Here is a 27,703-nt window from a genome sequence, read left to right on the forward strand (position 1 = left end):
AGGAGACTATGAGAGATATTAAATGGACAGAAAGCACACATTAACCCTTTCTCTCTTTGTCTTTCTCCTCTCTTTTCTTGCAGAAGCACACATACAATAGACTGACTCGTGATCTAATGTTGAGTGACGCAAGATCAGCAGTGATTAATTTTAGGGTGTGGGTTATGGATCCTAAATTTTAGTAGTGCTTTTGGTGCTTTTGTCAGAAGCAAAGTAAAGAATGAATAGACAAAGGTTTAGCTAACTTGATAATTTCCTTATAAAACTGAAAGCAGGTTTAATGCTCTACTATATAATAGTAATAATAATTTGGTTCAGTTGTAACAAAAGCACATAAGACTCCTCTCTATGGAACAAGCCCAGATTATATTGATGTTGTCACAGATGAATGAGCTCACTGGTTGATTTGGGGAAAATAATTCTACCTTCAAATAATAATCTAACCTTCCTTGAACTACAACCAATGTTTTATGGCATTTAGTTGTACAATCTGCTAGGGGGCAACATCTTCAGGGTCATAGGGCAGTGGTTCTCAGTGTTTTTGGTGTCATGGCACCCCAAAATACCCATCAGGCCGCAGACCTATTTGAGGAGGTAGTCACATGGATCTACGTCTGATGAGATTTAGTAATTCCACAATTGTCTATACCTTTAAGTTGGCAAAAGTGTGACACCTATGAACAGAATAGTCATTCTTATACATTACTTCATTGGGGTAACTTTTAGTCAAATTTAAATATTGCTGAGGTCATCTTGCCGTCAGGGTTTTTTTGGATTGAATATTATATTTGAAATCAAATACAGTGTATGAAGTGCTTTTGGAGGGTTGTACTCATTCCAGACAAGGCTTCCTGCTCACAATAGTGGATTTATATTTTATTAACTCTCCTTGTTTCAACTATTGCATTTACGAGCTTGTTTGGTCGGTCGTCGGCCTCATCCTCTAAGTCTGATATTTCCCATTGTCTTGAAGGCGGCGTAAGCCTCTTGTCGTTGGCTTCGGCTTTCCCATGTCATCTTAGTCGGGGTGTACAGTCGAAAATAGAGCAGCAGCTGGTCACATGTGCAGCATATCCCTTTCACTGGTACTAATATTAATCGTTTAATACCAGCACTGGACACCACAGTAACGCTCACGGACAGTCGGTAAAGTTTGTCGTTTAGCGACGGATAACCGACACCCCTTTAAAAATGGTACATTCCACACGTTAACGTCCAAAACAAAAATGGCCCATGAGAGCGTTGAACACAGAGAGGTGTGTGTACGCATCTAAAACGAAACCGAAGTCCGGTGGTGTCTGACATTGATCCCTGAGGCTCTGTAGTAACACGAACCGATAGTCCAGTCGGTGTCATTCAGGCATGGAAAAGCAAATGTCAGCTCTGTTCTCATACCTCAGAGCCCCTCTGTACACCGGCCCTCTGTCCCGTGTCTGTGCTAACTTCCAGGGAGCCGGTGTCAAGTTCAGACATAGTTTAACTTCTGGAAGCCCCCAGCTTGGAGGGAAGCCAGCAACAAGTCCTCTCCGCGGCCATATTAACGCTGCCCTCCGAGCTGTTAAGTTTTCAACAACAGCGACAGCCGCTATTTGGAAGTCCAGCCAGCGGGACGGTTCCGCCGCACCCCGGCTCCGGGCAGGCTGGCTGGGCAAGGTCGCCCTCGGTGCCGCCCTCGGAGTGAGCACACTCGCGTTGGTCCAGTATCTCCACACCGGGAGCTGCACCGCCATGGCCCAGAAAGTTAACCTAAACTCTGCTGAGGGAGACTGGAAGGAGACCAAGGGTGAGACTGAAGGCCGGCAGGGTTTTAGTGTAACGTTACAGCAGCTACCCTGCAGAGAAACATGTCTGCTGTCACAAAACCATAACACCCGTCCAGCTGTCAGCCCCTGCCTCAGAGCTGTAATGGCTGCTAATGTCACTGCTCCCAAGACTAATACTAGCAACACAATGCTTTATAAAATGTGCAGACAAATGCAGTTACTAAATACAAAACATATTATATCTGAGTTATGTTGTCTTCTGTAATGTCAAAGTAGAGTTAGTACACCATAAACTCACAATATATATACACAATATGTAAAAAACATGATATAGATACATTTTGGCTGCAATTTATGACTATTTTTATTTATGTAGCCGATCTAACCGAAAGGGATTTCTTAAAATTTAGAGGTTGATACAAAATGAAGAAAAGCCAACAAATTGTTGTGAAGCTGCGACTAGCAAATATTTAGAGTTTATACTTAATACATTAGTTGTGCAATAAATTAGAAATCATTATCGATTGATTTATCTTCAAAAAGTGAATCAGCCCTTGAACAAACTTGAGCACAAAGGATCGTTAAGTACTCTCATTGCACAATAATCTCACAGTACCCTACACACTTTAGATTCCTGTAGGATTTTTATGGTTCGTTAGGTTCAGGGGTGTAGTGGTAAATAAAGTGTTGTTTACCCATCACGTTTCCCTCATTGATTGGTACAGTTAATGCAAGAATTGATGAATAAACTCTCAGCCTCATTTCAAAGATGTGGATTAAATGAGTTTACTTGGGTTTACCCGCCACAACACCCCAGATTAGGTTCATCAGGAGCTTTTCTTCAGTCTGTTATGCTCACAGCACCGATGTTTCTCTGTTCTCTAACATAAATAAATATTTAAAAAATATCTATCTCCGTTGTCTCTTGCAGACTTCTTGCTGTCTCTGTCTGTGAAAGACAGGCGGCAGTACTACAGGACCTCCAGCTCTGTGCCACTGGACGACATCCCAGTGTGGACCCCAACCGCAGGTCAGACACCCAACATCAATCAACGTCACTGTCAAGTTCATTCAGGGTTGGGTGGTAGTGGTGGTGAGGCTTTCTGGGAGGGATGAAAAGATATGAATACTTTCACTAATGCTATCAGATATTAAACACATCACATTAAATGAAATGGCATACTAAGAGTATTTACAAATTCTGAGAAACATAAAGAGAGTTGAAAACACCCTGTGTGCAAAATGTGTTGTATTCATACATAATATACACTTCTAATGTTTACAAGTACAAAGCAAAAAAAGGGAACATACTGAATTAGATTATTATCACATATTAGAAGTCTCAATAAATATTGTAATTTTTTTCAAGCAAAGTGCTTCCAACTGTCTTTATTTTGTTTGCTTGTTTCTAACCAATATGGAAAACATTTGTCCTGTATTTGACACAGACGTGCAAGCAAACAATTAAATGTTTATCTTTTTACACCTAGAAAAGGGCTCAAATACATGGACTAGGTACAGTATATCTTAGTTTGTGTTTGTCTGGTAACCCCAAGTTTAAACCTGTGTAGTCTTTTCACTGTAGGTTATAATAGATTACAGCAGCAATGCGCAATATGTCAGAAGTATCGTATTAAAATCCAAACTGCTGTAAAGAAAGCAATTTTGAAATATTGTTAGTGTGGCTCAATTTCACCATATTACTACCTAACACATCAGTTTTAACACCTTAGACTAGTAAACCAAGAACAAACTATCAAGACATGAATCTTGGTAAATAAAACTGATCCTGAGACTGAATGTGCTGTATATGTGTCTCATTATCAGGATGTTCTGAGAAACCTCTCTACCAGAGGAATGAAAAATTAGACCAGAAGATTTCTCTCTACAGCGGAGACATCACCAAGCTGGAGATAGACGCTATTGTCAATGCAGGTATGTGTGTGTGAATGAGTGTTTGTCTGTAGTTGGATCAATGTGTAGGTTAGTAGTCCAACAGGGTCACCAATGATCTATTTTTTCATGTGATCAAATAAAATGAAGAAATAGATAAAACATCATTTTATTTTTTTCTATTTGCAACAAAATAAATAAAAGGGGGAATAAAGAAACAAGAACAACAAAATGAAGAAGAAAGCCAAACAGAAGGAAAATATGAAAAAGGATTATGGATTAAAAAAAACTGGGTGCTAAACTCAGTGCGGCCCCCAGTCTGTTTGTGCATCAATGTGCATATATTGTACATAAATTTATCACAACAACACCTGTGAGGGCGGCTTGTGCTGTGATTATGGGTATGTTTTCTCAGTGTGTGGGAGGGACAGCTACGGGCTTTTATATGGTTACACACGTTTGTACTGTGAGGTTTTCGTTAAAGAACATACACTACATGTGAATGTAAGAGCAACAAAAGGGTTTAGGATCAGAAGGATGTTGACTGTCTCCCTGGAAACTTCAAAAGGAGGCAAAGAAAGCTGAAAGCGGAGCTCGCATTTATGTAGAGTCCCAGTACTGAACGGATTATGGGCAGACTGCTTTGAAATTGAATTGAATGTAAAATAACCAGAGTTAAACTGAGGTGACCTTTTAAAAATACCAACTCCTTAGATTAAATCGACAGTAGGGATAGCTGTTGTTTTGTGAAGGTAGAAAACGGTCAAAGCTATGAAAAATCATCTGTCGGTGACAGTAGAGACACCAGTTGTTGTTTTCCAGCTCATACAAGTGGAATTAAAGTCTTTCTAGTGACCATTAGATGGAGCCCAAAGCCAGTTCATTTACTGAAGACCTTTTCCCACAAGGCTGTTTGGGCATTTGGGGGAAATTTAATCGTTATCTTGGCACAGACGGTGTATCAGGGGAGAGTGAGGCAGGCCAACTTGCCTAAATGATGCTTGATGATGAGGCTTTAGCAGAAAATGATAGATCTTCATTGGCAGCTGACTGTCAGCAGGTGTAAGCTGTGCCAGCAGACAGTGAATATGTTGATCGTTGACTCTCATTTATGCCATTATTGCTAGTGTTTGTGTGTCCTCGCAAGCATTCATGCATGCATCTGCCTGCAAATGTTAAAGTAATTATGTGTGTATACAGTAAGTAATTGTAATTTGTCTCCGTGTGCCTGTAGAGGCGACTTTGCGTGTTTTACAAGTGTTTTACAGAGTCGCACCATGCAAAGTGGCGTGGAATTAACAAGAGGAAACGGCTAGTAAAGTGTCATTTAGCAGAGAGGACGAGGCAAGGTGAGGGAGGCAGACTGAAAAACACAACAGTGCCAGAGGAAACATGACTGAGAGACAGAGCGTGAGAGAGAATCAGCGCGCCGACTGACAAAAAAGCGAGGGGAGAGTCTGGAGGAGTGAAAAGAAGAGGATAAAAGAGAGGCAGGGAGGGGACACAGGCTAGCATTTAGGTCTCGGACTGCATTACCATGGCAACAAGCAGGTACAGGCTACTCACGAAGGGGTTTTGGGCAGCAGAGTCCAATCATCCTTTTCGATCTGACTGATTGACTGGCCAGCTGACCGCCTCTGTGGTCATCTTGTTGACTAAGCGGCTGACCTTTTCATTCGATGACTAACTGATTGACTAAGAGGCTCTGAGTGATGTCAGTCGCACTTAAAGAGATATGAGGTTAAAATAAAAGAGCAGCGAGCGGAAATCGAGGGACAAGAGAACAATTACAAAAACAGACAGTTAGTTACGCTCATTTAGAAAATTGCTGGCAAAATGATTCTCCTGTTGCAGATCTAACAGCAAAGCATCAGCGTTAGAGAGCAGCCAAAACAGTGCCTGTGGATTCTGACATGTGGAGGGGAGTGTTGTGGGTGTTTTTTTCCTGGCTATTCTGAAAGGCCTTGAAGAATAATTTAGCCCGAACCCAGCAAACATTCAGCTGAAGCCAGCTTTACGCTATAGTGGCAGACTGATAGGCAGGCTGGGAGGGGGGCTTCCAGGCCTGGCTGGTGGTTAGCAATTAACTGCGCAGTGACACACAAAAACAAACACATGCATTAAGAGACACACTTGTGTGCATGGATACAGGCAGACACAGAAGCAGTGGAAACCTTTGAGTTAACAGGTAAAACAAAGTAATATGCTGCTCCACCCTGCTTCCTCCTTCCTTCCTTCCTTCCTTCCTTCCTTCCTTCTCTCTCTCCTTCCGTCAGTCAGCGCTGATTGATCAGGTAAGCAGGGCGTTGCAGGCAGGCTGGGCGGGCACTGTTTGTTGTTTGTGTCGCTCTCAATAAAGATTGGATTTACAGTAACTCTCCACTCCTCCTTCTCCCCCCCCCCCTTCCACACTTTTACAGCCTCTGGCTCCTGCCCACTCCTATAAAACACTACAAACATAAAAACCCACAAGCACTTAAGAGCCGTCCTGGTGAGGAGGAGGGGGGAGGGAAGTGTGGGGGTATGGGAGGAGGAGACGGCGGGCAGAAACATCCTCCTCTTTACACCCCTCAATCACTCCGTCCAGAGAAGGAGAGAGGGATGGAGGGGAGGATATATTGTCTCTGATGGGCTAGCTGATTAAGATGGATTGCACAATGAAACGTCGTTGGAGTGATGAGTTCTTGGAGTGTGTGTGTGTGTGTGTGTGTGTGTGTGTGTGTGTGTGTGTGTGTGTGTGTGTGTGTGTGTGTGTGGATACGATGTCTCGGCAACTAACTTTGCATTAAAACCTTTTTTCAAATTGATTAAATGCAAATTTGCTTAGCTCTACTGAGCTGCATTTTCACTCGCAAAAGTTTTATTCCTCATTTCAATTCCAGCACTTACTTTTAGCCACCGTAGTGTTTATCGTGTCTGACATAAATGCCATTTATTTTACCTTTTCTCTGTATAGAACTGAGATTTAAAAAGTCAACATATAGGTTCTTTCAGTATTTTTGTGTAATGTCCTTTTTTTTTTTCCAGTGGAGTTAACTCTGTGTGTGAGAGTAAATGCAGCGGCAGAGTCGGCTGTTAAATCTTTCAGGCTAGACTATAAAAAACTGTCCCTAAAATTAAGCCGTGCACCGTCAAGTGATAAAGAATATTCTGGTCCTATCTCAGTCTTTAGAGCTGAACCACTTGTCATCGTCACAATTTCTGCTTGCTGGGAGTCTGTGTGAGTGTGTGTGTGTGTGTGTGTGTGTGTGTGTGTGTGTGTGTGTGTGTGTGTCTCACCTTTGCACGTGTTTGGATGTATTGACAAGATTACATACATGTGCGCATATGTACACCTGCACAGCTGCACCTGCTTGTTGTGCCAGAAATAAAAACAGCACACATACACCTCGCTCTGTGTGTGTGTGTGTATGTGTGTGTGTGTGTGTGTGGTACGATGTCTGGCAGGGTGGTGTACTTTTGCATGTGTTTTGTGTGCAGGTGTCCTATCGTGTGTGTGTGTGCATGAGATAGGGTCTCCCAGGTTTTCCTCTGCAGGTCAGAGATAAAGCTGTTGGTTGGCCCTGGAAACCCACTCACCGTGGCAACAGCTGAGAGATACAAGATTAGAGCCAATAGTTTTCCTGGCCCGCAGGTGACAGACAGGATGAGAGCGTCTGTAGTCTATACTGTAACTTCCTTACAGATAAGAAACCTAGAAAGAAAGCCCCGATGGATAGATGAGGAGATGGATAGCAGGGTCGGTATGCTGACAGACAGAGAGGAAAAAAGGTCAGGAAGTCACGAGGCAGGTGAAGGGCGCAAATTCCACTAAATATGTCTTGTGACTGTCAGCATGACACCATTGTCACATAGGTTTTTAAAAAGGAACATGGTGTGTCAAAAGAACAAGCATTTCTTCAAAGAAAGTCCAAACAAGCTGCCTGTGATTAATGGCAGACTTGAGAAGCTGTGTGATATTCACAGAATAAAATTGAGATGCTGATCAAAGCCTGCAGCTCGACTCATCGGGAATAATAATAAAACTTTGGCTGTGTAGTCGATACAAAGGTCAGAAGCAGACTCCGCTCAAAGTCAAATGACAATATCAAGTAGTGCAAATCAGTCACAGTAGACATTTCAGTTATGTATAACAGGGGACACACAGTTCATTAATACACACCGCTCTGATCATATAACTAGCTCCTTTTAAAACGGAGGATTCTGGATAAACAGTTTGATTAAAGCAAGTTAGGCTGCATGTGTCCTCCCCACCCCAACTGATCACAGTGGCAATACAAACTCCAGCTGGTCAATATGAACTTAAAACCAACTTTAGCCTGTAAAACATGAGCGTCCAGCTGGTGATTATTAAACTAACTTCCTCCTGGATAAAGTTTGATTAATTATTGTGCAGTAAATATACGATGATCATCTGCTGTCTGTTCCCTGAAGGGCTGCACAGTATGGTAAAAAAAAAAAAAAATCAGATTGTAATTATTTTGATGGATTTTATTTTGTGATTTATGATTCATGTGTGGAAATTATAATTTTTGCATCACAATTTTACTTTTCACTGAAAACTCCCCCCAATAAAAAAATCATGACCAAACGTGTTTTATCACATCACTGGAGAACAAGCTCTGTAGGTGAGAGGATCTCTGCAGCACTGCAGTACTTTATTATAATGCTGTTTTGTCACATATTTACCTTTTATGAAAAAATTGCAGCTTCTGCAATTTGGATATTGCACTTGGCCATATTGTGATTCTGATAATATTTGAATGAATTGTGCAGCCCTACCCTGAAGCCTAATCAGTATAAAATATTTAATACAAATGTAACAGTTTCTTCTGATGTTAACAGAGGCGTTCTTTATTTCAGGCGAGGTGAGGCACATACTATAATAAAACACTGTGGGGGAAATGTATGTATGGAAACATAGAATACAGGAAATGAAATAAATCAACAATAAGATTCACACAGTTAAATACAGTCAGCGTGCCTGAATGATGTCATTTTGACACGTACTCCGGTCAAGCTGTTCGCTGTGGGACTGTTAACATTATTCAGGCTGTCTTCTTCGGCTCGCCATCTATGACACAATATTTCTTGACTGCTTGACAGATGTTTGACGACTGCCTCATTGGTCACTCCTGGTGCTGGAGTTGTCAAGTGATGATACCTCGCTGCCTCTCTCCAGTTGTTTTAGTGGCACAACTGCTGTAGTGACGCTGTTAACACGTTTAAATGTCTTATTCTTGAATCTGAGACAAGGCCAATTTTATACTTGTACTTTCCATAGAAAAAAAACCATTAGGTTTTAAAACTGACATATCCGGTCTCATGATCAATTTAGGTAGCAGACGGCAGCCAAAACAATAGCCACATTCATTAATAACGTGACACCTGCTCTTTCCCCAGAAGGTTAAAGCAGCTATAATCGATATTTTTATAATAATGTATCAAACAGCAACGTGAAAGCAATATGACAATGTGAAAGAGGTTGCTCATAGTGACGAACCTACAGAGAATTATCACCTGAATCTGCAGCTCCCCTTGGCTTTATGGAGCATTATAGTGAGTTTCGGCCCATTGTTTAGCTGTCAGGCTGCAACTGCAGTGTTTTGGTTCACTCTCACCACTCTCATAATGTCGAAAGAGCTAGATATCTCCCTCAGGAGATAAGAGAATTAATATTACACACCTTAGGACTGACGTTTTTGTTGAGTTTCGCTGCCATCAGAGTTTCATCTACATGTTGGAATGGGAGGGTGAGGTGAAGGGGTTGTAATCACACTGGTCCTTTAAGGTGATTCCTGCCTCTCAATCTTTTATAATTTCTGTAATATATAATAGTAAGTTAATGTATTTAGGTTCTGGACTGACTGGCCAAAAATGGCATTTTATCACAGTTCAATGTCTCATCGTCAATTTGTCAATTAATGAAGAAAGTAATCAGCAGATGAATCAATAATGAAAATCATAGTTAGTTGCAGCTCTAATTTTTTAATGACGTTAGTGGATGTTAGTGATGTTAATATTTAATGCGTGGTGGCGTGTTTCCACTATACAGCACTATGGGAAAGCCTGATGTGGTAATAGCTTTGACATCATTATGTTCACTTTATGTAAAATGTAAAGACTGATCTAAAACAAACAAATGGTTAAAAATTGAACACTCGGCCCAGCAGAAACCTCCTGACATCAACTTAATGTCTCATTATTACAGTGCACTATATGAGGACGGATGCGTGGACTAAACATCAATAATTGAATATCAGTGTTTCTTGAGCTTGGATGCTTCCATCGGGTCCATTATAAATCTTTTCTTTAATTGATTCCAGAGGAGTCCATGGTTGATGATGACCGCCAGCTGTAGTGGGGCTTGGGGTTTATAGAGGATGAAGGGACCAGCGTGTTGGGAAGACATGGATGAGGGGACTCAGACAGACAGAAAGACAGGCAGCAGGACGTCGACTAGAACAGCTGGACGAGAGAGGCGAGAGGGATGTGCTCAGTGATCCTGTTTGGTGAAGAGGATGAAACAGGCGAACCCTTGGCTCTGCAGGTAGAGCCCCTTACACGAGCATTACTCTACAGTGGCACAGCGTCACACTCCTTCTGCAAGGCTTCACTGATTCTTAGCTGGCTTTGTCAATGGGGCTTAGCGCTGTGCTTAGCGCCAAAATCAGCCTGGCAGACATCCCTGCTTTTGACACTCTGCTAGAGTGTGTATGGAAGATTGTCAGGCCTGGCTTGTTGTTGTAAATTGCCTCAGAGTGGCTAAAATGTTTTCTCAGATTTCACCTGAGTTGCATTTTCCTCATTGGACTGGAGTAATGGGACATACAGTGGGAATCTTTGCATGCTTAACCACTTTATAAAGGATTTTCCAGCATCAGGCCAAGGATTAAGTGATTTTTGTCACAGACCTACTTTGAATGCCACCGTATCTACTCCACTCTCTAGTGCTTAAGCTGTTGATACTTTGTTTGTTTTAAGTATGTACATCATGTAGCAGTTATTAGAGGATAATCAAGTTGTATCCAGATGTAGTATTTTTTTCTGCCTGAGGAATTACTGTTTTCAAGGCTGCATTTCATCCTCAGACGACAGCCACTTTTTCAACAAGTCACTTATCCAAGGTTTTAATCAGGAGAGGCATGTTGTTGTGATCCACCCAGCCTCCTAGGTAGTAACGGGGGTCAGAGGAGGTGATGGAAAGCCCAGAACAGAGACTTCTTGTGTTGTTAAGATCCCACAGGCTCCACAGTGTGTGCTCTCTATCTCTCTCTGTGCTGCAGTTACCATACATCTACCCTAGAGCTCTTGTCAGCTCCTCTTAGGACAGGCTCATAATACAAGATGCAAAATGTCACACCAAGTTTGCTATCGCAGACAAGTATTTTACATGTGTGTGCGCTCTTAAAGAAAGCCTCAAAACAGATACTATAAAATGGGAGTGTGTGTGTATTTAGGTGTGTGTTTTTTGATGCATTACGGGTGCTTAAATTTAAACCAGATTCCTCTCAGCCGATATTTCTTCTTCTGTAAAAGTGTATTAGATAGAGATGTATTATTTACTCGAAAAGTAAACTGGGTTCATATGCTACTGCAATGAAGAGGTTATAGCTCCCTCGTGGATTGCACTGTTTCTCCCTCACGTAGTAACTGTACTTCCTTAGCTCCAGTTCCTATAGCAGTATTCCCACTGCACTGACTTTGTGTTTTGTGAAGCATTGCTAATGGACACGTTCTCACAATGTGCCTGTCAACCGTCCGCACACACAATCACTTACAGAAGAAAATTGGCATTGCTGATGCTCCTTCGGTGTCAGAGTAACTGTGATGCTGTCAAAACTTAGCCCTGCCATGACCACCTCGCCACTGCACCGACTACTAAACCAGGACAAAATGACAGTGGCGAGCGCCGAGCAGAGTGTGCCAAATGGAGGCGTTAACCTGTTGTTGTTTTTTTAGTGGAAAGAGGATTTGCTGTGCAAAATCCAATAACATAGTGTGAGTGGAAAATCCATCTGAGTAAGTCTGATCTGTATGGATTTTAATCAGTAAGGTCAACAGTAAGCAGTGGTAGTGATAGGCAGGGTCAAAGGCAGGGCAGAGTACTGAAAAATTTACACTTGAGAGTACTGTTTATTGAACAAAACCACCATGTTTTTTATTTTGTAGAATGGAGCAGCTGTTTTTAGTGGCAAATTTCCATCAGCTTATGTAGGACTGCAACTAAGAGCTTTGTTAATTAATTGATGAATTGTTTGGCAATGTGGAAGGTAGAGTTGAAACAAAGTTTACTGTGTCTGAAGTGAAAACCAAAGACTGTTAAGGAGTGGTCAGCAGTGGTGGAAGAAATATATTTTACTTGAGTAAAAGTAGCTATACCACATTGTATAAATAAATTAAAAGTCTTGCATTCAATATTTTTGTATTACAAGCAAAATGTACCACTGGGGAATGGCAGGAAAGGTTAGTGACAGTCAAACAGTCAACAAGTAAAAGCTATGATGGATGTGAAAATCAAAAAAATGAAATGAAAAAGATACTCAGATTAATGTCAGACAGAGAAAAACAGGAAACGTTAACATTTCAGAGCCTAGAACCAGTACATTTTGGGGGGTTTTTGCTTGAAAAATTAGTTACAACAATAAGAACCTTTATGGAATTAAACTCAACATAACAAGATTTGTCACTTTGTTAGCATGGAGCACGATCCTTCTCCACTGGAAGACTCCTCATCCACTCAGCTGGACTCCCAATATGTAAATATATGGAAACCATTTATAGAATACATTAGAGATGAGCTTCCCTCCTGAATGTAACTCCAAATTTAGAAATTCACATTTAGATATTATCTTATATCTGTTTCTGCTTTTGTAGCCAATAACAATGAGATAAGCTTTCCTGTTTGTTAATACGTCAGTGTATTTTAAAAAAAAATCTTTTTGTGTTGTTTTTGTATGTTCCAAAAAAGCCAAGAGAAATATGTTAAAAAAGAGAAGAATTAGTTACATGGTAATTGATTTTCAAAATAATCAATGATTTCTGTATTTATTGAATAAAAGATTAATTGACTAATACACGTTCTTTAGGCTCCATCCGAACATTGTATGTTTTAAAATGGATTGAAACGTTAGTGCAGAACCACTGGATGTCAGCCACAGACAGCAGTGACAAATGCACCCGAGGACCTTTAAATTACTGTATTTAATGTGTAAACACACAGCTACTGGATCAATCATTAATGTCCTTATATATATTAGTTTTCTACTGTAGTGAGGACTGAACTTTATGGAAGCAGTGTATATTAAAAAAAATCTTTATAGAGTTATAGTTAATGTGCAATTAAACATTTATTTCAAATCTGTGATGTTGGTAGTCTGTCACTAAGGATACATGCTTCATATAATTACCATTGTCTATGTCAAGTAATTTTTCTTTCTGCGGTGAGCAATATTTTAGCTGCAGAAATTTCTCTCTGTGTTTGTTTTGGGGATTTTCACTTCATCCTCTTTATGATTTAAAAATACATATCAAATGAATAGAAAATTACTCTTCCACGCCCTCTTGAAGTCGTTCGTTTTTGATGGTAAAGTAAATGAAAGGCTGTAGGCGTATTTCATATCTTTAAGACTTTCAGTGATCTAAGCGCTACCACTCGGAGGGATCAGGGTCTATATGCTTCAAATTCACTTTAAAAGGAGCTTTTAAACTGTGTTTGTGACTGATGTTTGGTTTCATGTTCAGCTGTAGATTTCTGCTACTTTTTCTCTACTTTTTTGAGCTTTGTTAACACACTGCTGACCCTTGTCTTGTTCTAGCTTAAATCTAGACGCTTGTACTTGCACTTTTCATCACTGCACTGAAATCATGTTGTTATGTCCACTCTGTCCACTTGTATCTGTGTCTTTGCCACGGGCGAAGTTTTGAGGCTGTAGTGGCTTCGTGAATTGGCTCCAGCATGAATTTAGACAGTGCTGCTGCTCTAGTTTTTTTCAGTCCAGATCTGTCCAAGTTAATTACAGTACAACTGTCAGAAAGACCACTTTACTGGTCATTTGGGCAGCGACATTTATGCTTTCTGTGTACTGAAAATTTTGAGCTTTCAAGGTTCACTGCCCTGAATTTCCGCGGGATGCTCTAATGTCTAGTTTGCGTCTCAATTTGAGTGGGGAGATGGAAGAAAAGCTACGATGCTTTGTGGTTAATCTACAGAGTTTGTCCTCTCCCTTCCGCCTTCTTTTTCCTAACCACTTCCATTTAGACATCATCGAAGGGCTGTGACCTGAGAGGAACGAGACATTGGCATTAGACAAACAGGCCTCAATTTACAGCTTCAGATTGATTTACACCCTGACATTGAGAAGTTAACATACCCTTGGAGAGTTAATCCCTAATGTTGTCCGGGTCAGTAAATAAACGGAAAAAAGAAAAGCCAAACTGAAGGAGTTTGCAGAAAAGCTCATTCGTGCTAATTATTTCTCTCCCACCCCTCCCTTGTTAAAAGCTTTCCCACCCCTCCAATCAATCGCCACTTTAGCGAGCAGGAAGGGATGGAGGAAGTGCGAGCCTCATTAGCCTGATTGGGCCAATGTGGGAGATGGAAAGAGATGGAGTGAATGAGGGAGTAAAAGAGAAAAGGAGTCAGCTTGATCATCAGCACTTGGCCCATCAGAGCTTCTGTCATCAAGGCAAGTGCTGCGTTCAAATGTGTTGGTATGTTGTGCAGCGTTGTGACTCCTGGTGGGCCTAGGCTTCTTAAGGTGCGTTGAATGGGAAGTCGTTGTTGGACTTAGTTTAGCTATCTTGTTCCGTCTTTGGTAAAGGTAAAGACTGTCAGTCTTGAAGCTGGGCAGATAGGGAATTTCACCTTTCAGTATGGTTGAGGGATTAAGGGTTCAGTATGCTTCAAATGAACTCGGTTGTTCCGAGTTCATACCGCATCTGAAGTGTTTAGATGTGTTAGAATGATTAGCCTGGTTTCAGACCTCTGAATCAACGCCCACATCTCCCACTTGTTCATACTGGCCTGGTGTTGTGCCTATTGACCAATCAGACCAATCAGAGCTCTGTAGGCGGGATTGAGAATGTTAATGTCATCAACCTGCATAGCTCACTTGCTACCAAGCTTCATCAGTGAAAAACGCTAAAAGAAAAATGGCCACAAAAATGGCGTCAATCATGGATGAGACTGAAACTCTTTTTGAAAAAAAAATTGTCAGTTACCACAGCTTCTGTATCATGTTGGCCTGACAGATTCATCAATTCCTAGTGATTAGTTAGGACATAACAATTTATTGGAAAAAATAGGTTTTCAGGCCCTTTGAAACATTCATGTAATCACATTACACACACATAGACATTAGTAAATTGTGGCAATAGATGGGGAGGACCTGACAATGAGGGATGAACTATTCCATGGTCTGGGAACAGGAATAGAAAAGACTTGATCACCTTCAGACTTAAAGTGGGAACGTGAAACTGCTCAGAGGCTCTGATGGGTCTGGATGTAGAAAAGAGACTGAGGAGATCTGAGTTTGTAAGCTGGTGTGAGTCCACGAAGTGCTTAAAAGATTTGTTTGAAGCATACTAAGGCCGTTTGACGTTCATAACAGTTGACTAAATGTGACCAGAGCTATTGATATTGTATAAAATAAGTCCTCTGAGGTTGTGACAGTGCGACAGTAATGTCCAGTTTGTAAAGCAGCCAGCTGTCAAACTTGAATGTGTTTCCTTGTGTAGGCCAGAGTTCAATTTTCTGTGCTGTCTCACTTAATGCACTCCTTAGTATAGCAATAATCGTTTGCATTCCCAGTTCCTTATGACAATAATAGTGTTACCGCCTGCCCTTTTTCCAAATATTGGTTTTGGTGCCAGACAAGTAATCAGCCAAGCATTAAGACTTTGGCTGTGGATCCAAAGTCCTCGTCTCCTTGGCTGCTCAGGTCGAATTCTTGAGCAGCTCCAAAAAAAAAAATAAAAACGCGGCCACAATCACCTGATGAATGTGTTTTTTAAATGAGTTTATCAACCTTTGATGATTGATGTTTTCCATTTAGACTTTTGACATTTGAATCCAACCACGTTTCACTGAACCAGCTGTGCAAATAATTTTGAGTAGAACTGAGACACACAAGACGGAATGAGAAAAAAATTCATATGGAAATTAAAAGCACATTGAGGGAAGATTATCCTCATTGTAGGCAGTGTTATTTAAATAATAAAGTATAATGCAGCTTGACATAAGCCTCCATTTTCTCTCATCTTTGTAATCATAGCTTAGTGAACAAAGTACAAAGGATGTATCATTGTAACCTCCAAAATGGGCTTTAATCTAACCCTGAGTCCTCCTTCCTTCTCTCCACCAGCAGATACAAGGGCCCCTCATTGTCTGCTCACATGTCCTCATCACAGACGATGCCTTTGTCACATAATCACACACACACACACACACACACACACACACACACACACACAAACACACAGACACCAGAGAGTACAGGGAGTACACACTGCACACACTGCACACAATTACCATCTTGTAATTGCGATCTATCAGACGTTGTTGTGAAGTGGTGCCCGATGTGCATGTTGTCAGCCCTGCTGCATTATCAGAGCTTGGGAAATGACAAGACTATTTATAGGAGCTATTTATGCACTTATCCTGTTGTTGCCATTGTCCACGGGTGGAATGGGCGGCCCTGGTTAGAGCCGGACAGACAGACAGTTAATCAATCAGTGCATCAGTTTGTACAGTGTGTGATGTCCTATGAAAGTTGAACATGAGGAGCTGCTTACAGTTAGCTTTCACAGGTCAGCATAGGGACAGTTTTTATTCTAGTGATGATTTAAGTCGAGAGAGGAGAGAAGGAACATGTGGTTGTAACCTGTGATGTACAGTACATTTTATTTTTTTACTAGCTACGATTTATTGAGCTTTGAAACTGGTAATCTGTTCAATTCGTGCCATTTTATTTTAATTATCCTAGTTAATTAAAGCATAATATTTGGTCTTGTTAAGCCCTTGACAAATAACTGTTTTCAGTGTGTTAACAAGGACATTTTTGGTCAGTTCACTTTCAACACAGAGCAGTTTAGTGATTAAATGAAAAATATTTATCCCTGTTTGGTTCCTGGTGTATATCAAGTGAACTGAAAGCAAACTGCAGGTGAATTTGTCTATCATAAAAAAAAAGTCAAGGACACTGTGATGTGTAGGGATACAAAGGACACCAATCACTGTGACATCAAGCAGAGAAATTATTTATTTATTTCTTTACTTTCTGTGTCTTCTGCAAGATCAACAGCCTGTGATGGTTTTCTGGTCTGCACATACATGAGCGAGACAGTTCTGTGTGTGTGTGTGTGTGTGTGTGTGTGTGCACAACCATATGCATACAATTTAAATAATAGAAGACATTTTGTATTGCAACCAAACCACTAAGATCTGCATTTGTATTCATCACAGTCCCTATAACATTAACATCATAACCCTTAAACCAACCCTAATGATTGATACAATATCACAAAACAAAATATAGCAATACCGTATTTTTCAGTATTTTCTTACACTACTCGATATACTTTTAAAGATACTGTTTTTGTGTCCTGTTTGATAAGCAATGGCTGCACAGTTAAAGGCTAAAGTTTTTTTCCCCATGTTTTTATTTATTGCTTACAAATCCAATGAAAAGGCCAAACCCGTCGACAGTCTGTCTCTTTCCAACTTCCATACCCTGCGGATGGCACTCAGTCCTAAGTCTGTTTATTCCTACTGTAGACATACATTTGGAAATGGTCATGAATATATACTATTGAAATAATTTCATTAAAAAGAATCATTATAGTTTTTAGCAAAGGTTACTCAGGCAGTAATACATTTTGCATTTGTTGGGGACTATTTTTTAGCTGTTGATTAATACACGTCTGGCGGACTGGATATATTTAAGTGTCATACCCCTTCTTCATACAAACAAAAAAAAAATACAAATATTTTACATATACAAATATTTAGAAAGTTAATTACTTAGTGAGACATTTCGCAGTTGAAAAATAAAGTTGTCAGTGGACAAACTAGTCTCGATTTCCACAAACCTACAGTATTTTTGGCATTTCTCGACTGCATTTTGCTCTTACTTTTACTCTACTGCAGATACAACATGGATCTGATAACCTAATATTGGCTAACAGATTGTGTTTTTATTATTTTTTTCACAGTAGTGAGATGAAAACGAGGACAGAAATATGGGGAATGACTTCTAACAAAGGTCCACAGGCTGGACTCAAACCTGGGACGTTGCCATTCATGGCCATTCATGGAGATCTATAGGGCAGAGGAATAATATATGTCAGGCTTTGGCTACACAGATCATTGTTGGTTTTGTTCTTTTGATGGGATTTTTTGACCAAATAAATGAATAATGTATTTCACCTATTCCTATATGTTCTTACAAGTTCGAGAGAAAGCAGTAAAATAATTTTACTCGTTTATTTACAGTAGATTAAGAGATTTGATTGATGGTTGTTATTTTGTGTTCATCGATATTTTTCAGATTTCAGGTTTTTCTTTGTTAAAATGTGCTGCTGGTTCAAGGCAGCGCATTGTGTCTGCTGGACCTCTGGTATGATCACAATCCATTCTGTGGCATTTTCAAATAAGTAATGAATAATTTACTGTGCTCCTGGTATTCATTTATTTTTTGGCTGCAATGTGTCTGCCTCTGCTGGAGAAAGGCTGACAGTCGGTACTCCAGAGAAATCACAAGTTGCCATAACTACAAGTGCTGAGGTCTCTGTGCGGTCCAGAGTGTAGCCCCGGAGAGGTGGGCAGTAAGCCGACCATGAGTGAAGGCTGAGAGCTCTGGTAGACCCCGTCCAGCAGGAACCCAGCACCTGAAGCGCTCCTCAGACAGACTTGTTTCTCTTCAGTTTGCTCATGTACGCAGGAGATAAAACTGCATGCCTGATGGTTCATCATGTGTAGAAAGGGAGTCCATCAATTATTTACTTAATGTCAGTCTAGGACAGATAATGAGGAGAATTGCACAAAGACTACTTAAGGTTATAAATGCTTTTCATTTTCCTCACTTTCAGATGCTCCTTTTCCTAACAGCAACATTACAAGAATCCAGTGGAATACAGGCTCATAATTAGGCAAAATTAAAAGATAAAACACACAAGGCTGAGAAATTGAATAGAGGACAATTGCAGTACAAGGGCAATTTGGTTATCTTTTTGTACATGCTTTCAGTGTGGTTATCCCACAAGTTCTCTTGGAAGGTTGTCTTGCAGTGGCTCTCTTTCTGATAGACAGCCTAATTCATACAGTTGGTGTTGTTATAATCCCCTGGGAGGCTGTCTTCGTTTTCTCTCTGCCTTGTTTATTCCAGTGATGTCCTCTCCATCCATTTCTACAGAGGGACCCAGACCACTACAGCTTAATGTTTTGTTGTTGTTAGATCACTTCATACCTCTGAGGCATTTCACTGGTTCCCTGCTGTGTGTGTGTGGTAGGAGAAACACGTTAGCGTTTGTTATCCAGCTCCGCCGAGGTCCTTCGGGATCCCCAGTCCCCCCGTGACTCAAACGCGTACAGATGTGTTTCCAACAAAAATTACTTTTAAAATTAATTTAAATTCATGTGTTTGTCTTGAGTTGTGTTTACAGCTGAGGTGAGGATTTGGGTTAAAGGTTTCTACATCCGCACGTCTTTGGAATGTTGTTATGTACAGTATATATCTGAAGTTTATCATTTTTTTTGTGCATGCCTACATGAGTTTGAGATATGGACATATGGATATATTTGACTGCATGTATGTGTATTGATTATTAGTATATGTATTTTTTGTGCACTGAATCAGTCTACTCTCACGTCTCTATATTCCATCTGTTCCATCATGTTCAGTCTGCAATCTGAATGGAAACAGGAACTAATGATCAGTCTTCAAACTGTGCAAAAACTTTATGGTGTGGAAATGAGTGCATTGATTGTGCACAGCTTGAGAAGTATACATATCAATGCAAACATACACTTCCACAAATGCATGCATTTATAGGAATAGATTTACCTTTTGCAGAAGAAGCTTATAATGCATGCAAACACTGGGAGACACTTTAGTGTGAGATATGCAGCTTTACATCACTCTTAACAGCACTGTGGTGAAGAAAATACTGAGCATGGGGGTTTAAAATTCAACTGACCATTTTATTGCACATTAGTGAGTTGAGCTCATTTGTTAAAAAATTTAAAGCGAAGGCATTTAAACTGAAGACATTACTGTTGTGCTTATAGGCACAATCCACATAGAACACATGTTGGATATCTTGAACATGTTTTAGTCAATTATTGAGGCATATCTCTTTCTCCAATAGAGAATTTAATTTTGGATCGATGATACACTAGTACATGTAACTTAATGGAAGCACAGCTGAAAAATCCACTTTGATCCCATTTGTTACAATGCAAAAGTACATTTCAGACTGAACAGATATGCACTGGAGTCTCTGGGTATACATCTTTTTGTTGGGTGTAATGTGAGTTCGAATAATTAAGCTGGAGGGCTTGACGCTAGATAATGGACTGCGACAGTGAAAGGCCCCCATAATGAGTGATGAGAACTCAGGGCATTATTGTTAAGAGGCCGGACGTGACATTTACAGTTTGCGTTGGCGCGTGCACACTCACACAGACGTATAATCATGAATCCTTTAGATAAATGTTAAAATCAAGTCTGCTCTCTGTCTTTATCTTCCTCTCAGAGCACTCTGTACAACAAACCTTTTCTATCTACATAAAGTATATTTCTTTCTGACTCACTCCTTCACAAACACCCGACACAAGCAGTTAGTCCTAGACGGACACTTATACACTCCCCCGTTCGTTATATTGATCCATGCTTACACAAGCATTAGCACTCACTTAGAATGAGAGGCATGTCTTCACCCATACACAGGAGCACAGGGCATAAACACATCCATACAAATGTGCACACAGTTTCTCATGTTGCTTAGTGACACATGCAACGCTAACACACAAACTTCTCGGGATGAAACACACACGTCTGCTTTGGGCTGGCAGATTTTTCCAAATTGAATCGGAGTGTATAGCAGCTGATGTATTCATCCAGTGTGTTTGATTTAACGAGGTCCACTCTGTCTCGTCATAAATCCTATTAATATTCTGAACTTCCCATTGATTTTTATTTTTTCAAGCCATCCTAGTGCATTATTTGATATCTTCTAGCCTTTGTTTCTGATTTAATGAACCCCCATGCAGACATTCACTCACTCTCTCTCTCTCTCTCTCTCTCTCTCTCACCACACACACACACACACACACACACACACACACACACACACACACACACACACACAAAGACAACTCATGGAACAGCTTTTCCTTTTAGAAGTCTTTATTCATCTGTGTAGAAAAAAAGACGACAGACCAATAAATGGAATAGCATTTTGCACCCATTTTTATGTTTATACATGAGAGTGTTTTCATTATCACATCTGAGGGTGACATTTTTAAAGGAAAAAGGATTTCTGCACAGAATGAAAGGAAGCTTCAGTGCTCTCGAAAAAAAAGAGAGAAAAACAAAAACAAATGCAGAAAAAAACAACAACCTAAAACCCCACACCGGAGCTCTTCCAATATTACTGGTACACAGTAACACAGGTTGGAAAAGAGAAAGAGAGCTACTCAAAGTAAGAATGAGTTTAAGAACTCACAGGCTCTATATGTATATCAGTCCTCCCCATCCTCCCCTCCACCCTTTATTTTTCTCGTTTTACTCTCTCCTCTTCCTCTTTTAATCTCTGGCTGTTTGCTAGCATTTTCCTTTGAAGTTCCTCCTCCCTAAAGTATATTAGTGGGGTCAGTGAGAGGCAGTCAAGAAAGCAGGTGCCGCTTCCTTCTTGCTGTGTTAGTTTGTGTGTTGAACTGCACAGTGTAGCGGTAAGGCTGTGATCCCTGTTACAATAACTGTGTCTATGCTGTACTAAGGCCTATTAAAACTGGATGACCTGAGTCAACTAATGTACTTTACCTCACAGAATGCATCAGATCAACTTCCACTGTTTTAAAAATGCAAGACCAGTTGGTAAAGTTATTCAAATTAAAATGTCCTCTTGTGGGGTGGGGCAACGTGATGACAATACACATTTGCAAAATTTGATTCATTATTGATTAATGTGCCAATTATTCTTTGAATTATTTTGTTACTAATTTGGTTGATAGAATATCAGACAATAGTTAAAAAGGTCAGCCAAAATATTTTGTACCCAGTTGAAGTGATAAATATTTTCAGTTTACTATCACAAGAAATGCAGCAAAATCACAATTGGTAGGTTGAAACAAGGAAATATTTGGTATTTTTGCTTAGAAAATGTGATTCAGTGATTTTTTGTACATCAAAAAAGTTGCAGATTTCAGAATTTTCTTTCGATTGATTAATTGACTAATCCATTTCAGCTCTACAAATTTGTCAACCGTTATTTTTCCCTAAACCAATTATACTGTGGAAGCCATCACTTAAATATTTCTGGTTTAATATATCTGGTTGTATTACGCTGTTTCAGTTAAAAGAGCATAAATACTTCATGGCATAGTTGGAATTTCCTATGATTTTTGCATCAATGTGTTGAAGTACTATTGTTTGTCAGCTTTTAATTTACTGGGTCAAAAAACAGACATTGGTAATTGTATCTATAATCAGTTTTCCAATTAATATATCGCAAGTACTATATCTCAATACATATCAATCTCAAGATATAAAATTACATATACTGTGATAGATTTTTTTATCCATATTGCCCATTCTATCCATTAAATAACAAAATAGTTACAACTTTTTTAGTAAAATTGAAAAGATATATTATTATGAGTGAATTTTAACTTAGTAATTAGACAGAGTAGTTCCGACTTCCACAAAAAAATGATTAGCTGCTAAAACTTATTTTCAATTAAGAAGGTTTAACCAGGCTCTAGAGGATAATGGGTTACTATTATAAGATGTATGATTAGGTTTTTTTCACTTCATTTGAAAAGGTAATTTAATAATGAGACCAGACCACAATAGAAATTGGGTACATGCAGTACTTTTTCGAAAGAGGGAGATCTTTAATAGCCGTTCTTCTCAAGCCAGTCATTTGTCCTGTGGTTGCGGCAGTCATTTTACTTTTTTATGTCTTTCTCTGATTGTCTTGCCATGCCTCTTTTCCTCATGTTGTCCTACAAACATTTCTATACTCATGATATGTGGTATGGAAATGGGTTCATGTTAGGATGAAGATACATAATACATGTGGTGGAAACTGCCCGAGAAATATTGTTTAATGAGACTTTGACTTGTAATGATCACATGCAGCTGAAAACGTCTGTCCTTGAAGGAGGTGTGCTGTCTTTTATCACTCAGATATTTGCTGAGTGCAGCAGTGGATACACTGTGGGTAAAACTTGAGCCATTTTTTGGATGACGATGTCACATTATTCCAGTTGTCACCCCTCTTCTTTACCCCGCCCGCCCCTGATCCCCCATCTTCTTTTCCTTTTGTCTGCTTTTTTACCTCCTGCCGCTGCATTTGTCACACGCCCTTTTTTCCACTTATCTTCCTTTTTTCTCTTCTTTCCTGTCCTCACTCTCTGCCATAAGCCAGCACACCTCTCTCAGTGCCCAAAACGGCACCCCTCTCTTTCCCCCTCTGTCTTATTTTATGTTCTATCCCTCCATCTATCCATCACCCCCACCACCCCACTCTCTCGCTCTCTCTCTCTCTCCCCCTCTCATTAGTCTCCCTATGCTGTGGTTTGTGTCTCCCATCTCTGTCAGAACTGTTATCACTGCTGTCAGCTCCCTTGGCGAGAACAAAGTCGTTCTCTGCTCACGGCACCACAAAAGACACGAGAGAAATAAAAGGAAAGAGCCTCAGCCAAAAAAAAAGGAGGCGGAAAGGAGGAAAAATTAAAAAGAAGGGGAGTAAACTAGAGGAAAAAGAGGGGGCTTGGAACACATCTTTTCATGTCAACCATGATGCATTGTCATCTGTGGGTTATAACAACCATTGATTTCTCCCTCTGTCATCCCTTTTATCTATACAGCACAGAGCTTACAGTTGGTAGGAAGATATGAGAGCTATCTCTATACACATCAAGTGTCTTTTCCTCATATTATAAATATATCTCCTGCTAAATCAGCTAAGCCTAGTATATCAACCTCAAATAAGTTACTGTGTATTATTATGAGCTGAGAAGAACAGTAGGTTTGAAAGACACTGAGATATCCAAAAGAGAAAACGTAACCATTTATAACTATAAGTAGCGCTGAAAGAAGGGCCTACTGTATAATGTAGTATACAGTAGTAGAGTATAGTAGGACTTACTTCTGTCACTCAATAGCAATGTCCAATCAACATAGCTGAAATCAGTCTTTTCTACCTAGCAAACCAATCAGAATAGAACCAGCAGAGGCACAGAGGGTACTTTGGAAACCAAGGACAAAACTGCCACCAGCCAAGGTGTCGTCATCATAGAAGTGGCGCCTGGCATTCATGACTCAGGGAGTGGGTCATTGTGTCATCACGTGTAGGCATAATCTATGTCAGGGATGCCCCCCTCTCTGTAGCCACGGTTGGTACCATAAGTGACATGATGGTGACTGGTTTGGCTGAGGATGGTGCCATTGAGGCTGCCAGCTCCGTGGCTGCTCCGGTAGGTCCCATTAGCTTGGGAGGAAGAGGAAGAAGAGGGGAAGATGGTGTGGATGTAGGTGACATCCTCCAGTTTAGGCTGCAGGGGCTGATGGGCCATAGCTGTCATCTGAAACCCTGCAGGAGGGGCCCTGATCTCTAAGATTGAAGTGTCTTTCTTGGTGCCTGACTCTACATAGTCATCATAATGTTTTCCACCCCGGCCCCTGCTGTATGAGCCTGAGTCCCCAGACATGTAACCTGCTCTCTGTCCATACCAGCAGAAGATGCCAAAGATTAACAGCAGGCTTACCAATGCTGTGGCACCCCCTATGATCCCAGCCAATGGCAGGGCTGTTAGTTCAGAGTCCTGTCCCTCTTTATCTGACCCCTCCCCTCCTGAGTTGACCAGAGCATCTCCAGTCTCTATCTGTGCGCAGGCCGGGGACGAGTCTTTACTGTCCGTGTCCATGCTGCCAACTCGAGATGACCCCATGCTGGAACCCCCAAAGGAGGGCTCCTGACGTAGTGGCAGCAAGCAGATGAGGTAATGGGAGCGTGGGGTGAGCTGGGTAAGGAGGTACTGCCTCCTCTCTCCAGGAACCAGAGTCTCTGTTATGGAACCAAGAGCTGCACTGCTACCCAACCTCAGCCACGACAGGCGGAAGGAGGGTGCTGGCTGTGGGCACAGCCAACTTACCAGTACACTGTCCGAAGAAAGAGGTTTTACAGTCAGCTCCAGGGCCTCTCCAGTTACCTGTCCTCCTTCACCGGGAGGCAGAGGCATAACAAGGCCTGGCCGCTTGGCTCGCAGGGTGAAGAGGGAACCTTGTGTGGGGACCAGCAGAGAGGTGGTGGTGGTGCTGCCATGGGGGACTGAAGCCACTGCTTGGCCCCCTCCAACACCATCTTCACCTCCTCCATCCTTTTCTGCTGGGTTCACCCCCATTCCAGTACTGGGACCAGCAGGGGGGACCTTCACACTGCTCCATCAGGGAGGTTAGGTCTCTGAGGATCTGGCCCCTTACAGGCTCAGGCCCCTGACAGGTCAGACCCCTGACTGTCACGGCTGCCCCCCGGCCATGCAGCCAGGCGTGGAGCCAGCGAAGGTTGCACCCACAGAACCAGGGGTTTCCTCGCAACAGTAGCAGCTCCAGGCTTTCTGTGTCCTTCAGAAGTCCTCGTGGGAGACTGGTCAGATTGTTTCCTGACAGGTCCAGCCTCTGTAGCCGCCGCATCCCATCCAGCGCCCCCCGTGGTATGTGAGTCATTCCGTTGTCTTGCAAATGAAGTCGCACAAGGTGAGCTGACGGTAGGTTGACTGGTGGAGACTGCAGGGCATTCCTGACCAGTGACAGCTCAGTCAGGTTGGAGAGACGGGAAAAGGTGTCATCTGCGATGCGTGTGTTGGCCAACAAGTTCCCATCCAGGACCAAGCGTCGCAGGGAGGAGAGCCCACGGAAAGCATGTGTGGGGATGGTGCTGATTCTATTGTCGTCCAGTCGCAACTCCTCCAAGGATGCTGGCAAGCCTGCAGGGATGCTTGACAGGTGGTTCCGAGATAGAAACAGCAGTCGAAGCCTTGGAGTCCCAGAAAAAGCTCGCTCCTGGATGCTAACTGTGGATATAGAGTTATCATCCAGGTGTAAACGTTCTAGTAATGGTAACTTGGCCAAAGCTGATCTCGGTAACGTTCGTATATTGTTATCCTGTAAATGGAGCTCCCGTAACGAAGGCGGGAGGTGTATAGGGAATTCATCCAGCTGGTTGGCATACAGGTAAATCACTCGTATGGACGTGCTGCGTTCCAGGGAGGGAGGCAGCCCAGCGTTACTCAGCCGGTTGCTTTGCAAGTAGAGGATGGCAGCCATTAACGGTAGTGGTGGAATTATACTGAGGCCTCGATCGTTGCAGTAGACAAAACCCTCATCACAGCGGCACACTGAGGGACAAACAATGCCCTCATCTCCCTCGCCCGTCTCCATGGCAATTGCCGCTGCCGCCAGTTCCAGCACCTCAGCCAATAAGGTGAGGCACAGGAGGAGCAGAAAGAGCCAATCGCGGAGCTCAGCAAGACTCTCAGCTGCCATGTTGGTACACAGCTCCTGATTGAAAGAGAGGAAATGGGAAACTGGATTAAAACAAGTACAAAGGCTGTGACTCATTATTCTAAAAATAAAAGGAGTAACTCATTACATTCAAAAGAGAAAGTAGAAAGAATGGTTGTTAAAAAGACAATAGATAAACCACACAGTTAACCACTTTCTCTAAAAGGGGTTAACTACAGTGCTGTAATTTTCTACCTGCTGTTAAAAGTTATGTTTTTTTATCTCTTAAGTGGAGAAGATTTTGGGATTAAATAGTCTGACATACTGTACAGGGGCTGTCCTGTATTATATGGGTCAGAGCAACCAAGCAGAAGACAAACGGACATTTAGAGGCAGAGAGCGCGATGAAGGGTGGAGTGAGCGGGCGAGGAAGATTACAAGAATCAGTGAAAGCAAAAGGATGATAGAGATGGAGAAAATTGGACAGTGACAGTTGCAGAGGGGAAAATAAACGAGGGAGATTTTTTTTCCAAGGAGATTAACTGAAATGGAGTGACTGACATGAAACTAAAATGGAGGAGAGATCGGGGAGAAGGGAATCAGATTAATTGCCCACAGTGCTGTTGATAGCTTTTAAGACAACAGAAGTGATAAACTTGATGTGACTGCACTATATTGCATCCTCCAATGAAACTATCAAGAATATATGTACAGTAAATACAGAAATAGAAAAAGCTGAATTTCCTGACTGTATATTCAGAAACACAAGGTGTCTGTTTGAGGTTATGACCAAAACACACACAGAGAAACGCACATACAAATAAGTAAACATGCTCAACACAAAGCATTCGCATACAGAACAGACTCTCAGTACAAGCTGACATGTATAATGCATGTTTTCTCTTGGATGTTATTGTTCGTGAAATTTCTATAAATTATTCAGGAAAGTGGTCCTGAAATCCCCAGAAATGTTTTAGCGAGATGTTTTACATAGAGGCATTTTTCTGCAACAATATTACGTTCCTTGGTCGATGTTTTATGGCTTGTCTCCTAGAGAATCCCTGACACCAACATCAGTAACATAAATTTACAATTCAAATAAAATGATCTCCGTGCACTCACATCACAGCGCACTATTTATAGAATATGAATAATATACAGTGGTGAAAGTTGTAGAAATTACATTGTGCCGTACTCTTGTTTGAATCCTTTCTTTTGGGAAGCCTGGGGCTGGAAAATGTGCCTTGACATGAAATGCCTGACATGATTTGACAGCACATTTGATAAACAAATCCTCTAAAGGCAAGTTGTTTTTTT

General features: G+C 41.2%; 2 protein-coding genes across 5 annotated transcripts in view; one reads left to right on the top strand and one right to left on the bottom strand.

The window, feature by feature from the left end:
* The first annotated feature begins 1,078 nt into the window (after positions 1–1,078).
* macrod1 (mono-ADP ribosylhydrolase 1) overlaps positions 1,079–27,703 on the top strand; it is a 108,987-nt gene continuing 82,362 nt past the window's right edge. The window contains exons 1-3 of one of the 4 annotated variants that reach the window (XM_051421018.1): positions 1,079–1,783; positions 2,695–2,793; positions 3,591–3,698. In XM_051421018.1, coding sequence (XP_051276978.1) covers positions 1,363–1,783; positions 2,695–2,793; positions 3,591–3,698 — 628 coding nt within the window. In that variant the 5' untranslated portion in view covers positions 1,079–1,362. The remainder of the gene's footprint in view (positions 1,784–2,694; positions 2,794–3,590; positions 3,699–27,703) is intronic. The other 3 variants (XM_051421015.1, XM_051421014.1, XM_051421013.1) reach the window with 3 other exon arrangements.
* Positions 21,047–27,703, bottom strand: part of flrt1b (fibronectin leucine rich transmembrane protein 1b) — a 33,675-nt gene continuing 27,018 nt past the window's right edge. Inside the window, 2 exon segments of the mRNA XM_051421010.1 lie at positions 21,047–25,311; positions 25,313–26,443. Of these exon segments, the coding sequence (XP_051276970.1) occupies positions 24,229–25,311; positions 25,313–26,428 (2,199 nt within the window). The 5' untranslated portion in view covers positions 26,429–26,443 and the 3' untranslated portion in view covers positions 21,047–24,228.

The sequence above is a fragment of the Dicentrarchus labrax genome, unplaced genomic scaffold (assembly GCF_905237075.1).
Source record: "Dicentrarchus labrax unplaced genomic scaffold, dlabrax2021, whole genome shotgun sequence".
NCBI lineage: Eukaryota > Metazoa > Chordata > Actinopteri > Moronidae > Dicentrarchus > Dicentrarchus labrax.